Source organism: Mastacembelus armatus, chromosome 17 (genome assembly GCF_900324485.2).
Source record: "Mastacembelus armatus chromosome 17, fMasArm1.2, whole genome shotgun sequence".
In the NCBI taxonomy this organism is placed as follows: domain Eukaryota; kingdom Metazoa; phylum Chordata; class Actinopteri; order Synbranchiformes; family Mastacembelidae; genus Mastacembelus; species Mastacembelus armatus.
The window spans coordinates 16,573,023-16,590,205 of record NC_046649.1 but is presented as its reverse complement, the minus strand read 5'-3'; the positions used below and the strand labels follow the sequence as shown (position 1 = coordinate 16,590,205).

Here is a 17,183-nt window from a genome sequence, read left to right as displayed (position 1 = left end):
ATATTTCCATTTGCCACTTGCATGCAAATATGAACACAAGTAACACTAAGGCTGTATAAACAAATGTTTGCCTACAACAAACGTCAGGCATGGTATTGTTCCGATTACATCAAAAAGTTTGATATTTTGAAAAGGTAGAAGAAATACGTGCTCTAACAATGTGGATGTGGCTGTTGTGCAGTGTAGCACATTCCTCCACACTCAATAAACTCAGCTAAATCAATATGTCAAAGAGCAGACAGATAACACTAAGCTCATGCATAAATCTGAACCATCTCTAAAATCTTTTCATGTGGTATTACTCACAGACCATATTCGCTTAAGTACAGTAAACACTGTGACAGGTACTTTGAGCTGCTGGTTCAAGAGTACACAGGAAAGTAGATTGTGCTTTGAGCCTCTGGGGCCCAGTAGAAAAGAAAAACTCTTTAAGTAAAAAAAAAGTTGTCAGGAAGAATAAAGGTTTGCTTTAATGAAATATAAATAGTGTGGGGATGGAAGCTAACCACCCAGAAAAAAAAAAGATTGGTTTGAGATGTAATTTTTTTTTTTTTACCTTTACATATCTGAGATCTTATTTTTCATTTTGAGCAGTTTCTGTGGAAATTCTCGCTTTTCTTCCCGAACGTGAGAAAACGCAGTGATTTAGTTTTTTGATCAGCTCAGGAGAAATGGGGAGTTAAAGTATACAGTAATTGTGATTGCGTCACACAAAAGTATGCCTGAGTAATACGGTTATTTCCACAACTTCCACACATTTATGCTCTTTGTTTACAACACAGGGTAACTGTAAATTCATTTGCATCACCACAACAATTTATTAGACTGAATTTAAATAAAAAATAATTTCTTATAATGTTCCAGAGAAAAGCACAACAAAAGAATGATGTCTTAAAAAATAAATAAATCCATAAGAATGAATGACATGTCCATCTTGTATGAAGCAAGTTTTGAAAGAAAAAAAAAGAAGAAATGACCCTCTTTACGCCAAGTTTCACATGTGACCCATCAGATTGCCTTCAGGTTTAAATCTCCCTATTATTGTTCTGTGGCCTGAAATGGCTTTCTGAGACACCACCCACACCATGGCTGGAGGATATGGAGACATGGGGTGAAGAATTAAACATACCTCTAAAATATTTATTTTGTATGCTGTCCATTCTGCTATGAATTCAAATTTCAGCCATGATGAGGGTGCATTTTAAAAATACATATATATTTTTCCTTCTTTTATTTCATTTTCTCATTGTCCAATTTAACACCGTTTCATGCTGAACTACTGGGCCGTCACCTTCTCTTTAATCCACACATGGATTAGTCAACACCGTTAAAGTTGCATGAATTTGTTTAGAGGTGACCTCACTCTGCATTTTGGCCTAATTTTGGTTTAAACATGATGCAACGACACATGGTTGCATTGTGAATGTATATAATGAGTCAGGTAGTGTAGTTAACAGTCCTGCAGCGTATGTCTTGTAACATAAAGGTCAGCAGGCCCACAGCTATTCTGGGTGTGCTTTGTTCAAACGAACCATCTTCTTTACATGGAGAAGAGGTTTTGTAGCACTGCTTGGAGAAAAGTACCTTAATGCGACCCAACAGCTGACAGTGATTCAATATCAAAAATGAGTCGGGAGGAGTTGATTCTTTACAGTTTTAGTAAATAATTCAACAAAAATACTTGATGATGTAGTGATTTATACCCTGTTTAAACCACACTACAAATACAGTAAGAGCTTTCAGTGAAAAGTATGTGCAGATTCAACACTACTATACTGCTAACAACCACTTCTAAAGAAAAAAAATGAGAAAAGAAGACATCAGAATGGTTTAACTTCTACTCTATATTGATATCTTTATTAACAATCATAGCCATGTTTTCAACAATGGAAGATTTATAAATATTTTTTTTCTTGTGATTCACTTGTGGTATGATTCCAGTTGTGGAAAGAGGAAATAAAATTGAAATGTCCTTAAAGCATATACCGCTTTATGAAGCACTGGTATCCAATCAATAGCTTTTTCTTCAGAAAGGAAATCCTTTATGTACACGATGGCTTTCTTTAAAAAACCCAGATCTGGTTCTGTGCCATGGATAGGAGAGATATCGAGTGCACGGCAGGTCCAGAAACCATCCACAGCAGCCCACCTGATTGATCATCTGGCCTGGAGTTTCCTTTTGTTTTTGTTTTATTAAGGCAACACGATCCCCACAAAAATCTGGAAACAGAACCCAAATATTCCAATCTCGGTTCAAGACTGCAGTGTGACTGAAGGTGGTCTCACCCTTCTTTTCCCTCTGTCTGAGTCTTCTTGCATCAGCTGCGAGGAAGGTAACAAACACTGCCCCTCAATACTTCCACACTGCATAGAATCCAGACAGCAGGGACCAGGGATTGTTGTTTTCCCAAAAGGTTTTGACGTTCAAGCTAAAGCCATGGGGCACCAGGGTTCACCCCTCACTGAAGCTACATCTGATGCCTGGGTCATGCTCACACTGGTGTACAGGCCGTCCTGTCCTGGGTACTTCACTGCCGTGCTTGAGCCTGGTCCCTCCCCCGAGTTGGATAACACAGATGAGCTGACCTACAAGATCAGAGGAAATAATATGAGCCCAAATCTGTCTTTGAAAAGCAGATGCTCCTTGTACAAAATAAGCATATGTCCATATTAACAGTGTGATTCATTTTTGGGTTTTGCACTGAGATGCCATTTGCATTACAGAACTGTAGAAAGCATCATGTCCTGAAAACATGTGAAGCTCAGTAATATAATGGTGACATATTTGTTAGCAGCAAATGTCACCACCACAAAGCCTCAGTTACCCTGCATTTGATCTTTTTTGTCCAATTCTAATGTGTATGCTGTATTAAATTATTATTTATTAATACATTTGTTAAAATTGAGTTTTGTAACATGTCTTACCCCTGACACCTGTCCTGAGGGAGAGCTGGTTTTGGAGCAGTCTTCAGAATTGGATGAAGAGGTGGATGTGGGAGTCATAGAGACAGTGTTGTTATTTCCTATTAAAAATATAAAACGTGTTTTTGAAATCAGATTTTAAAAAGCTATATTTTTGTTATTGTTATTCACAGGCAGAGCAACAATAGTTGTCAATAACTCACCAGAGGATCCCTTAGTTTTATTCAGTGTTTTTGGTTTTCTTTTTCTTGTCTGTATTCCCTCTTTCTTCATGGCGAGCGGCCGAGGCACCTGCAGATTTGATTATTTTTATTTTGTTTTATTTTGCCGAATATCATTTCGACTTGTGATGCACTGACAAATTATAGTGCGTATTAAATTTTAAAGCAATATGAAGATACTCCTCGACTCACCCCATGTAGTTTTGTGTAGAGTCCACACGCGTTACACACCGGCTCTCCCTCCGCGTTCCTGCGCCACAAAGTGGTCGTGCTGGTTTGACAATTAGCGCAGGACAGGCCGATTCTCCTGGAAGTTGACTGGTGACAGAAACATGATATAAAATAAATAACTGCGATCACATCTGAGCATATGAAAGAAGAAGGCGATAGTAACAGATCTGTCAGTTCTAAATCGTTTAGGGGTCATTATCATGAGTCGTTTTTATTTAACTTTTATTGAAAGCCCCACTATACTAATTGAATTACAATCCGGCTATTCACACCCTATTTCCTAACAATAATACCAACCCTATTATGATCTCCATTTAACTGGCTTTTACGTACTGGTTTTTGCACCGTGTTCATTTTAAGTGAGTCCCTACGTGACATTTGATTTCCTTGTAAAAACTGTGCGTAATACTGCGCGTAATGGCACAAAGAAAAGATATGCTGCTATTGTCGCCTGTTTAGATTAAATTATCCAAGGAGGCACTGAATAGGTTGAGTGACGGGTTAAGTGCCTGATTAATTACATTAGCGAATGTCCTTTGTCTCGTTTTCAAAATCCAATTACATCAGTGTCTCCTAAATGAGGAAATTTTAAACGACCAAATTCTTCCAATTTGACTGTTTACTGGTTTATAATTATAAAAAAATATTGGTTAGTGTATTAAATGATAATCAGTCTGGACACGATCATCAATTCTCCATTAAAATGTCCAATGTGTGTGTTAAATATATATAATATATATTAATTACACGATTAATCAAAGTTGAGTTATATTAAAACTATTAGATTAAAAAAATTGAAATAAATTATTGATATTTCAACTAAAGGTCTTGTTTCTAAGGAAGCATTAAATACTGTGAATATCAACCTTTGCTGGAAACGATTGGGCAGGAAATTGAGTGGTTAAGTGGTCCCCTGCTTACCGTCCGTTTCTGTGGTTTAATTAATGGCCGGCTCAGCCCATTCATTTTGCTGTAAAGGCCACAGGCGTTGCAGAGAAAGTGGCCCGTGCCGTCGCGCCTCCAGAGCGGCGTGGAGATGGAGCCGCAGTTGACGCACTCTCTGCTCTCCCCCATGTCGTCGAGAATATCTGAAACTAAAAAGAAAAACCTAAATCATGATGTTTCATTCTCAGACTAATGCGCCAGCAAGTAATTTGTGATCACAGATTTCATGTCATAACACAATAATTTAAAGGATGCAAATCACAAGTTTTCAACCTGACGCAGTTCAGAACCTTTATACTACTCTGGCAAGGACGCGTGAACTCCCCTGGGATTTTATATTGATGGTTATACGTATTTTGGGCACATGTAGGCCTGCGCACAAAAATAGTCCAGATTTTCATTCAAACACAACCATTTTAGGCCAAATCTACCACAATTTGACACATAGGAAGGATATTTCTGTGGTAATTTATTTGACAAAGTCTTGGTTATTTCGGATCGTCAGAGGGATATTTGGCTCTGAAGTTTCAGGGCCTTATCTATAGACATGTCCACCGTTGCGCGCCTGATTAAAAAGCTTGAATGTTTTTCCGTTCTAGACTGCAAAAGATGAAAACTCTTCCATCACCTTTTCCTTGTCTACTTTGGATCATTTTCTTACCTCCGTTTGGTCCTCGAATCAAAGGAGCACCTCTGCTCTGCAAGGTGTGCAACATCGTGTTATCGAAATGTCCCCCGGTCCAAGGCGAGGACAGCTGGGAGAGTTGGGGTGGAACATACGAAGGATAGGGACTTGAATATGTCCCACTGAGGGGCCGAGAAAGGCCGTACTGGTCTCTGCTGCTCACATTCAGCGTGTTAGTGTAGCCGGTGTCCCTGGGCGTTCCGTTATTCATGGGTGGGCTTGGAGGATAATGGAACCGGCTGGACGTGTGCGGGCTCCCGGTGCTGTATGAAGGGCTCTCCGACGCGGGTTGAGACCAGACAGAGTGGCTGGAGACGGCATGGCTGGGTTGCGCAGAGCCACTGGCTTGCAGATAAGAGAGGCTTGGTATCATGGAGCCGACCCGGGAGCTGGGCACATAGACGGGAGAGTTGGTGTTGGAGTGCATATAACCACCAGAGGAGGAATCATATCCAGTCTGGCTCTGGGCTGCGGCGATGGCCAGTGTTTGGTACATGTCGGCCGGGTCCACCAGCAAGCTCGCCTTGTGAGCGCCGCTGGAGAAGACGAGCTTGCTGCCCTGGTCTAAATCCGTAAACAGCGGGATGTCCTCGGTAGCCGTCAGGGTGTTGTTATGGTGTCCGAAGTGCACGTAGGAGTGTAGTGATCTGCCGTCAGGGCGGCGATGGCCCAGTGCGTCAAGCTCGCTCGGAGGTGTCCTCAGCTCCTCCGAGGTGGGACCGTCCCTCCTGCTGTCACCGGACAGGTAGGTCTGTTCAGCCGGTGACCCTGGGCTGCTGGATACTTCTCGCTTGACCATGGACCAGCTGGTTTCGCCCAGGTCCATCCAGGAGCACTTTCCATACACCGTAGGGGTAAAAAATGGTCAGGGAGTAGTCCGCCCTTTAACGAAAAAGAATATTAACAGTTAGGAAATCTGGGGAAGTACACTTCACTCCTGTGAGGTTATGGGCGACTGAAAACATCTGGAATCAAACTGACCAATAATTTTGGAACAATGCAAGTCCACCTCTGATATAAGCTGCTGCTTGTTTTCATCTTTATAGGCGCAGCCTGCTTTGCCGTAATATAAACCTAAAGTGACTTTTTCACAGACTTGGCTGTCATCTCCAATAAAACGCAACCAGTCCACAGTGACTGCCATACTCCCATCAAGCGCTCTTAAGAGGGATGGATACATCCGTGTCAAATCTCTGTCCTCCCACACACATGCACACACACACGAGCACGCACATAACAGATAGGAAACAAAACGCAATATGTCTTCACAGCAAAAGAGATAACCGTTTGATAAGACTCAAAACAGATAAGGGCCGAGAGGCAGGCCGGAGCGATAAAACAATACCCCGAAATGATGAGCCCGGTGTCGCTGCGCTCGCCACCACACCGCCAGATGTTTGAAACCAACTGTGTACCACGAAAGCGAAAAGTCAGGGGGTAAAAGAGGAGACATTCGTCTCTTTCCACCACTTACCTGCTAGTTGTGTGCCATAGGTCGCACGCAAAGTTCCCAATTGTGAGTCGCTGCTTCTCCTGGAAGTAATGGGAAACGCTGGTGCGTTCTGACGAAGTTTATGAGAGGAGGCGCTTGTGGTGGCTAAGGCTGCAGGAGGCGGACCAATCATATGGAGTGTGAGCGGCTGGAAACACGATGGGGGTGCCAGCCTATGAACTCCTCCAATCAATCACACCGAGAAACAGAAAGAAAAGAGTGAGAGACTTGATCACGTCTGAAATTTATAATAATTTGCAAATGCGTCCATTGTTTGGGAGAGTTTTCGACTGCTAGGTCTTTGGACAAAAAGTGGAGCTCCGCCCCTTCTCGGCTGTGCTTCTTTCTCATTCTATCAAATATCATTTCTGATCAATAACAGTATTATTGTGAGTGGAATCCTTTACATTTTCGACTGTTTAATTTAATTCATTTTTAATGTGTTGTTGCAGTTCGGTTTCGAGCTTTATTTTGAAACACACGTGCACAGAAGCTTGTGCTGACTAAAGTGATGGAATGCAGCTAAGGACACACAGTCTAGAGGCACATGCGGGATAGTTTCGATTGTATGTTGTTTTATGCGTCTATTTCACCACGTTTGGAGCCCAACGTTGTACTTTCTACTCAAATACATATATCTGACAGCTACAGGTACTGACATCTTTACATAAAACATCATATGACCAGGATATGACACATTGTAAGTCAGACTGACCTAAATGTTGCTAAAATGAACTCCAGCTCAACAGCTGAAATAAAATGCTGTTTAAACCTAAAACCTAACGCATCATTAAATATAATCCGGTAATATGAAAAACAGTTTATGCGGTCGGTGCATTATGTTGTACTTCTACTCATCTAAATGATCTGAAGACTTTTCTTTCTCTTTCTTCAACACTGGCTGAACTAAACGGATCTGAATCCTTACCGAGCCATAATCAACATGTTCCTCAGTGGGTAATGTAAAAAAAAATATATTTATGAGTGCTTTGTTTTTATTGCCGTTTCGAATAATGTATTTATTAAAGGCCCCTATTGAAAGTCTTGACTCAGGGCTTATGTTTTTCTGCCTGTGTGTTCCCTGCACTCAGCGCGGTGATCAATAAATCCTCCTAATTAGTTTATTTAAGGCAGACGCGTTCGTTCAGGATTAAATGGCTTCATCTGTGTAAAAGCACAAACTCTCAGCACGTCTCTGCTGCCGCTGTGAAAAACTTCGCTTTGAACCGCGATGATTCGTTCAGGCCGAATATACACGAGAGTGAAGTGATCAAACGTGGCCAGGTGTCAATTGAATCATTCTCTCCTTTACAGGTCTTGTGCTGCGTGATCTAACAATCAGCCTCGGGCTCATCACACTCACAGCTATTGTCTGTGTACACTCTGTCTGCATAAAGCCGAGTACTACACACGACTACTATTAATATTACTGCAATACAACACAGACTGAACTGCAGGGAGAGCAAAGGGAGGCCTGTTTTTTGCTACCACCACTGCTACTAACTTAATACCATTACTGCTACAGTCAGCACACCAGGATTCAGTGCCAATCTATCATTAATATAGACAATATATTTATTCATGTTAATACTTTGCTATTATGACTATTACTAACTACAATGCAGATTATTGTCCTATAGACTTCAATTAATATTTTCTACAGAGTATAGGCTACTACAAATACAACTGCTGCTACTACATTAATATTGTTATTAATATATTACTAATATATATATATAACTCTATTAAAATATTCATAATACTACAACTACAACTCCCACTGCCCCTGCTTTTACCACTACTGCTATTACTATCACAGCTGCTGTTTCTATGACCCTAACTCCTACTACAAGCTACAAATATTAGATTACTGCGTTTTATTCTGCTACTGCCACTGGTATAGGGCACTATACTATATATATATATATGCACTGTTTCTATACTAATAGATTATCAATATTTCCATTTTCCAGTTCACATTATTGTGCAGTTATGGTGTAAAGTCTATGAGAAGGAAACCACAGCATTAGAAGCAGCGGTGTGACTCCATACAGTCGTTTAGGCCACTAGGCTACACTAGTTTCCTCTTTTTATGGTTCTAAAACTATTGTTGCTGATCTGAATGTGAGAAATTGGAGTTAATCGTCTAGCTGTATTATTATCTGCGCGATGAATCAGAGTCCATCTAATAAATTCCCATATGGAGTCATTTTTGGAGACACGTTCTTTTACGCATGAAGTCACACGGTGCTGTTTTCAGCTGTAATGGCCTGCAGGACAAAACACTACACATTATATATATATATTTTATATACATATATATATATATATATATATATATATATATATATATATATATATATATATATATATATATATATATATATATATATATATATATATATACAGGGAGTAACCAAACCATGCGCTACTGTCTCCCCATCCCATCGTCTCAGTGAGCAGTTGTCAGGGAGGTGCCAGAATACAAAATCCTGCTGTTTTTTTTCTTTTCTCTCGCCCCCATTTACGTCTTACTCACTGGCTGCAGAGCCTCGAGTTGATGAATGAGGTGTTTTCGCAATGATGTCAAAGTGTGCTGCTCTGAAACACTGAGCCCGTGAACAGAAGTGGCAGGACGCCGCCCTGTCTCCACAGTTATCCAGACACGGTCAAACACTGTGGGCCTACATGAACGTCAGCCCCGGCAAAGAGACGCAGGCCTGTAATCCAATTATCTTTATCATACATTTGAAAGACTGATAGGCCTATACGACGGCTGTCACATAATAATAATAATGATAATAATAATAATAATAATAATAATAATAATAATAATAATAATAATAATAATAATAATAATAATAATAATAAATAACTATTATTATATTATAAGGTTTTATATTTATTATATTTTATTTTATATATTTAACATTGACAATAATAAGAATTATAGTAATGTAATAATTTGAAGCTCCGATCTCCAGTATAATGGTGTGTTTGATGCAAATTGATGATTTTTACCCGGATGACCGTGGCCACACTTTTATCTGGATAATATTTGTTTCTTTCAGGAGTTGCCCAGGCTAATGGCCGACCCTCTTCAGGTGTCAGTCTCTTATGTACCGACTTGATAATGATTATCTCCAACACTCCAGCACTCGTTATAGCCTGCCCCCGATTTGCCAAAAGCTGCTGCAGCATGCATGATGTTATGGAGCTAACAGAGAGTTGGAAATAAGCTTAATATTACATCACTACTGAATAGGATTCATGTTAAAATCAGGGGCTTTTTATTTTTATTTTCGAAACTGGCCTGGTTGTGTTGAAAACACAGATCTAGGTTTTGATTTGTCTTCTTCGTGTCAAGAGGTAATAAAAGCCAATGTGGACATTTAACACGCCCTATACACGAGAATGTCTGATGTCTCGACTATGATTAATGAGCAACGACTGTAGCCACATGTAAAACATGCAGGAAACAGACGCAATTCATCATGTTAAGCACCACTCAGCTGTTTTCAGCGTTTTAACTTTTTATTTCACACATAATGTTTGGCTTCAAGCAGCGTCAAGCAATGCGAGTTAAAATAGGCCTTAAATTATGTCAATGATTCATGTGTCAAATTTGATTTGGGGATATATTTCCCGCTTTATGCTCTCACATTTGAAGATTTCGAAATAAAATAGCGTTTTATTTTAGTAAACTGGTAATAAAAGCTGAACTATAGAACTATATGACTTTTATTGTCTCAATACATAGCCATTATTAATATAAAATATGTGTTTACATTATGTTTTTGTTGTCGTTATTATTATTAATATTACTGACAATGTTGTTATTGACAAGTGTTTTTGTCACATTGAAAAGTTTGAATCTTGGACTTGAATATTTAAAAAAAATGGTCCCAAAAAAAACCTGACAGGGCAATAAAAAGGCATGTTATTATCTGTTGTGTGGTTTAATGTAAGTTATAGTACATCAGTAAACTCAGATATTAAAGATCAATTTAGGATGAGAAACATTCAAAATCAAATAAAAATATTCATTTCAAAATTAAAATTATATTTATTGTGGATTGTATTTGTATATAAAATACAGTTTTGACTGCACTGATTTAAGATAAATAGTTCAATTATTAACCTGCGTATTAAATTACAACAACTGTATATTAGGAGATTGTATATATAACAAGCTATTGCTATGGTTTGTTACCTAGACCTATATCAGTTTATGAGGGATTGCTGTGAATTTCTCCTAATGTCACCTTAACAAAGCTTCAGCCCAGTGAAACCAATTTTCTGTTTTTTACCTCCATGTCCTGCTACTGAAGCCTTTAAAACACTGAGCCATGTGCTCTGTTTTTATGGATGACATGGTGAAGTCTTGTACCGGCACAGATCTGGTTCTCCTTGTCCTCTCATAAATGGCATCTAGTCCAGAGCTGCTGGAGCAAAGGCTGCTGGGACTCTGTGAGCGCCAGACTCCCCTGTTTGAAGTGGTAGATGATTAAACGGGCCATGACAGGTGTAAAAGCAACCTTTGTCATTTTGGACAGGCACTGTCCTTGCTTTCTCGGCTCACCCACAACGGAACACCCTGCTCACCTGCCTGCTTTAGCCATGTGTGTGTGTTTATTATGCTGACGGTGTGAGTCGGTGTTGGAAGTGGATTTTCTGGAGGCTGTTGACAATCCTATACCTGAATGAGTGATAAATAAATGATGGATGCACATTTATCTGTTGCTAGGGGTTGTTATTTGTGCCTGTATGAAATCACGTTTATCACTTCACTGCCATGTTGTCATATCAGCCTGACACAGTCCTCAAGCTCATTTGACCTCTTCCCTTAACTCTGGCTCCAATCACACATACAGTCTGTTATTATACTGTGAACTGTATTTATCACTTGTGTTGTATTTATCTTAGCTTTGTCTTTTCTTTTGAAAAAAAAAAAAAACCCAACCCTTGGTATCAATGGGAAAACTCCAGTTAAACGTAGATAAAAAAATAAAACTTCGTGCAACGATACAGTATTTCAATTTAAGATTTGATATAAGAACCAGAGTGTGCCCTGACATCATATGGGGTTGAAATTCAAACAAAGCTTAGATAGGACAAGCAGAGGCTAAGCACATTGTAAGAGGGATTAAGTGGATTAGCAGGGCAAAGCCTTGCTGCATGTAATTTTAATATTACTTTGCACATTTTTCAGGTTGTGCTTAGCCATATTGATTATGGCATTAAGCAGATGAGGAAAAGGATCTCCTGCCATAGGGGAAATATGAAATATGTTTGTACACTTTCAATCTTTCATTTTTTTACATGGACTTGTCAACCAGCAGGTTATCTGCAAAAGAGCAAAGTCCATTCACTAATTTTGTATTGTTAACAAAGAGGTCCACTGATGATTTGCTTATGGAGAAGTGAATGATTATTGACATTTATGACCATGTTTCCGAATGAAAATAGAACAGAACAGGAAGGTAGCGAGAGAAATGTTTCTTTGTTTAATTTCCAGGAAAGTCAAGTGGCGACACAGAGAAGGTATTTTCTGCTGGTTTTGGAAATTTAGGAAGCCATGATCATTTCTGCCACTTTCGGTCATATCTCACACCCAAACTGGAAAGACCCTGCAGGCAGAAAATCCCACCATCCATCAGCCATAAAACTTGTGTGTTTGATAAAACATTAAAACTATATAAGGCAAAGGTGTACAATTAAACACTTACCCATGAATTCCATGTGCACAATTATTGTCACAATCATCACAGTGGAACTGCAATAAGAGATGTTACAGGAAAAAGCAGTTAGTTTTAGTTTAGTCACATGTTTATTTTAGATGAGCAGTAGGCCTATTTGTAAAGCTGGAATGAAAATGGAAAATACAAATCATTTGCTGCACATCACAGTTTTTGGTGTTTTAGATTCAGTGGGAAATAACATTAATTTCTGTCAGCACCACTCTCATTTTGCACACCAATTCAGAAACTATAATTAAATGCTCAACTATTTATTTAACTAATATTTAATTTAACTGACTGTTTCAATTCTAATTTAATTATTCATATCAAATAAGCCTAAAAAGGGACCTCAGCATTTGATCAGCCTGTTGACGACCTGTTGGAACATGCTACCTCACATGATAGAAAGTCTAGAACTGACCACAGAACAAAAGACTTGAGATCAAAGATGGTTTGAGGATGGAGTGTGAATTTCGTCTACTAAAAGACGCCTGACTCTCCTTCTTTCTGTGTCCGTCTCTGGAAAACCATGCCTCATCTCTTGCGTAGATTCAGAGGTCGTGTTATTGTTTCCAACACCAACGTCCCCATCCTGTGGAGCCAGCCCCTTTCTATATGTTTTGTCTCAGGAGAGAAGGTCAGGTCTCTAGTACACGTTGTGACTTTCCCTGAATCAGCCGTTTGGAGCCCGAGCTGAAGAGAAAACAGCCTTGGACTGAGGTAATGTCACTGATAGCAAAACAGAGACAGTTTGGAGGGGTGGGGGGGGATGGTTGGTTACAGAGGGTTGGGCCTGGCACTGTAGTGTAGTATGGACAGAGCAGCTGGCAGACCTTGCAGGCCCACTCATGCTCCCAAGGTCTTCAAAGTCTCAGCTGCTTGTTAGAAAGATATGAGAAGAGTGTGTGGTGGAAATGAAACAATCACAAATTGTTCAAACTAGGAGACAGGCTGGGTGTTGAATGTGCAAACAATTTTGGATGAACAGAAAAAGACATATTTCACAAAAGATTATCGGATATGTCACAGTAGGAAAAGCACTGTGCAGTGGCTGGGATTGCTTGTCATTTGCACATGATTTTGGAAAAAAAAAAAACATTTTCCAAATGAATGTTCATCTTTTCTGTTGTCCACACTGAAATTACAGCACAAAATGCACCAAATAGTAGCTACTAATAAAAAAATCTTTTTGCTTTGCTGTCAAATACAAATCTATGTTTAATGTGATTAATTTATAGAAAAGATCAACATTTTTCATTATAAAATATTTCATTATAAAATAATCACTCTGATACCTCCAAACCTGGGCAGATGAAACCAACTGTCCGTATATGTGGTTAGATACCACTAGAAATACATATATTTTTTTTGTCATTTGGGCGAATCGACCTTCTCAATGCCTACAGAAATAGTAACAAGATACTAAACAATGTTTCAAAATAACTGTCTCACTAAGTAGGAAGTGCCAATGTTTAGCCTTGACCTTCTGTAAATACAGTTAAACTTTCTTTCCAGGGGAAAATGTGTTCAAATGTGTCTATATCTTTTCAGTCTGAAGAACAAATAAGCCCTCTGAGATCTGATAAGATTTGAGCTTTACTCAAAGGGGTCTGGAGCTCCACAGACATGGCCGACTTTCCATGGCACTTGTCCTTCCATGACCGTACAGCCTTGCCTCGCTTCAGCCTCTCAAACTTAACACACAAACACCCACTCCCACAGTTCCCCTTCCACACACATTAAACACACTCTCAGTCTGACTTGGAGGTTTCTGTCGCCCTCTCCTTCACTTTAGCCAGTTGCCAGACAATGAAAACATTGAGAGGCAGTTTCTATGGTGTGACCAGGGCTTTTGTTTGACTGAAAAACATATGCATTCTACATGCTCCAATTATGGTTTTATCAGATCGCTGTCAAACACACCAATCATGCGCCTTCTTTTGTGCCCTCTCTAACAGTGTGTACTGTACCATGCGGAGCGGTGGCTCGCTGTGTTTGCATGTTTGCCCATGGTGGGAGTATAATATCTCAGACTGGTTTGTGTCCCTGTTGGCGGAAAACACGCGGCTTGGTCGAAAAGCAATGTGTCACAATCCCTCTAGTTCACAGTAACAGATTGGTTTCAGATGCAGAACTTCCTTGTGTGAATATCACCACAAAATTAAACATGAGCAGTGTTGGCCTTTTACCGTTCTCTAACAAACACTTCCAGTTTCAGCTCTGACCACCACCACTGGGTCTCCTATTTAAAAAAAAAAAAAACAAAAAACAAAAAAAACAGGAGACCATATCAGGGTGATCTGCAGCACGTACAGTTAAATCCCTTATTGTGACTTTCACTATACGCTTCAACAAAAGAGGCCCAGAAAGACATGGCTGATCTGACTTATCATTGGTTCAGTTCTCAATTGGCATGGCTTCCATTCAGTGTCAAAGTCACGTCCACATTACTTAGTTTCCCAAGAATTCTATCACAATCTAACTTATACAACCATATTAAATATAAAAAGGCTGCACAGCATACTTGTGACTGCAAATTTGGTGGCTGAACATATAAACTGTCTGTAATATACTGAATTGATTCTGTTCCCAAACAAAGATGCAAAAAAAAAAAAAAAAAAAAAAATCATGATCTGAACTGTCCTTTAGTTTGACCCCAGCCCTTATCCCCGTTGACACAAAGACAAACCAGGACTGTGTGTGAGGTTTTTTTGTGATAGACACTGGTCAGCAGCTTAGGCTCCACTAAGCCCAGTGTTTACAGATCTGTGAGAAAACAGCCTTGTAGCCTCGAGATCCTGCATCCAGGCAGGCAGACGTCACCGAGATCTGTGGTCTGGACTGAGTGATATTATCCATGAAACGTGACTAACACAATGTGATAATACTGCTGAATCAAGGCGAGGATGGAGTGGTTGCCACAGGTCGTAATCTTGAACTCAGCTCCACGTCATAATTGACCTGCTCAAAAACTATAAAATAATGGCGGTGATAACAAGAACATGATGATACCTAACTTTTTTGTTATATGTAACATTACTTCTCTGCGCCTGATCTACAGTCATCTGCCAAAAAATGAAAAATCTGCTATAGAATTTTATTGGTGCATCTAACTTTACATTTTACAGGGATTATTCAGCTAAATACCTATTTTCATTGTTGCTGTTAGATGAGAAGACTGATATTATCATTACAAGTATCTGACCTGGTTCTATCCAAAGTTAAAAACACTTGTAGTGTAATATTTAATAGGCTATTTCTTGCTTGTGCTTGGTATAAAAATTGCAATGTAAAAAATAATGTGTGTTTTTTTTAGTTTTACATGCATTTTTAGTAGTTTTACATATAAATATATGCTTGTTGTGCAGAAAAATCAACATAGCTCCCCTTTCAAACCAGGAATAAACACAATAAAAATGTGCTACATAACTTCAGAGATGCTGTTTATACAGTTCTGAGCTATGGAGGCTGAACTAAACTAATCACCTCCTGACTTAAGCTCAAAAGGCTACACAAACATGGTGTCTTTTCATCAAAACACTCAAAAAATAAAAAATGCAAATAAAGTATTTCACAAAATGTTGAATAATTTCTTAATTTTTTATCATTTTCATCATCGTTGGCATTTCAAAACTAGAAGTAACTAGAAGGATGTAGCAGATAGTGACAGCAGTTGCCCAGTAAGATCCAACAAAACTAGTTTTAACATCAGTATGTCAGAGCTGTAGTGATGTTTTACTTGCTAAAAATGAAATGAACGTAATATGAATTGCCAATGAAAGTCTTCATCTTCCTGTAACTCTATTCAAAACACTACAGTGTAATTTAAGGGTTCTTTTAAAAAAGCATGTTCACAGCATTAACATTCCCTCACCTCATGCACTACTGTACATGTGCTGTGAGTCATTCACCTCAGACTTTTGCTCAAGAGTAAAGTACTTAGAGCACTTCATGTCGAACATGGTTTTTCTTTTTGTCTTGGCGCTTTATCGCAGAAAGGATAAAGGTCATTATGAAGGTCACTGAAGCAATCCAGTGATGTAGAGGACTAATGAGTGAATGAACAGAAAGGAAAGAGGGGGTGAAGTGAGGGAGAGAGAGGAAGAAAAAGGGAAGCTGCTGTCTAACACTACGCATTGTGAAGTCTGCTGTGTGAAAGCCACAACACAGGAGTGTGGACACACACAAATACACACCTTAGTGGGATTCCTACCTCTGACTCAGGTCAGTGGGAGTCTCAAGAGTGAGAGGCAGTAATCAGTAACAGTATTATATGGCTGTGTTAATAGTTAACATGGCCACTAGACACCCTGGCCCTGGCCCAAGCACCTGCAGATCCTTTTACAGGTATCATCCACAGAAAGAACAAATAGACTGAATGCTTGTTGGGCACATAAGCTTCACATGAACCGTCTCAACTGACATACTCATAGGTGTTCGGTGAAGAGTTCTGCAGAAAAAGTTAGAAGAAAAACTAAAAAAAAAAGAAAAAAAAAAAGAGTAAGCTCCATAAAAGCTTGGCATGGCTTCACAAACACAACTGTATCTCTGACAAACACCTTTGTACACTTTGTACCTGCTTTAAAATGTGCCCCTGCTTTCTACCATTTATTTCTCTGCACACATACAAGCCTGTATTGGCAAGCACACATCCTTACACAAAAACCCCATAGAGACATACACATGCCTCCCTAGGTTCTTGATAAATACAGGCAAGCTCGGGTCAGGATAACCTCATGGTGACCCACCAGCTCCATCTCCTGTAGTGACCTCTCTCACCACCTGCTAAGCCTGGTTTGTTGGCCCAACCCTGCTGCCAGCCCAGCACACTCACACTTGTGCATAATAACGCAAAACCACATAGTACTCCCCAAAACCTCCCAGCTTTCAGGTCTCTTCTCTCCCTTGTTGGCTTGTGATACCATTTTTTTTTTTTTTCCCAGTAT

The 17,183-nt window shown here is 39.4% G+C and overlaps 1 protein-coding gene across 2 annotated transcripts; it reads right to left on the bottom strand.

The window, feature by feature from the left end:
• Positions 1 to 735: 735 nt before the first annotated feature.
• Positions 736 to 6,708, bottom strand: gata6 (GATA binding protein 6). 2 transcript variants are annotated; one of them, XM_026314382.2, is made up of 7 exons: positions 6,479 to 6,708; positions 4,981 to 5,886; positions 4,296 to 4,468; positions 3,336 to 3,461; positions 3,126 to 3,213; positions 2,926 to 3,023; positions 736 to 2,586 (listed from the first exon to the last, which is right to left on the bottom strand). In XM_026314382.2, the coding sequence occupies exons 2-7, from the start codon at positions 5,828 to 5,830 to the stop codon at positions 2,425 to 2,427; spliced, it is 1,497 nt and encodes a 498-aa protein (XP_026170167.1). In that variant the 5' UTR covers positions 5,831 to 5,886; positions 6,479 to 6,708; the 3' UTR covers positions 736 to 2,424. The 2 variants fall into 2 exon arrangements, with proteins under 2 accessions (XP_026170167.1, XP_026170168.1); XM_026314383.1 differs by lacking the exon at positions 6,479 to 6,708 and adding an exon at positions 5,986 to 6,141.
• Between the last annotated feature and the right edge of the window lie 10,475 nt (positions 6,709 to 17,183).

Coding starts and splice junctions, on each gene's coding strand:
- gata6 (XM_026314382.2), bottom strand. CDS start 5,830: ATGGACCTGGGCGAAACCAGCTGGTCCATGGTCAAGCGAGAAGTATCC. Junction 4,469..4,980: donor GATTCGAGGACCAAACGGAG/GTAAGAAAATGA, acceptor TTTTCTTTTTAG/TTTCAGATATTCTCGACGAC. Junction 3,462..4,295: donor TTAAACCACAGAAACGGACG/GTAAGCAGGGGA, acceptor TTCTGTCACCAG/TCAACTTCCAGGAGAATCGG.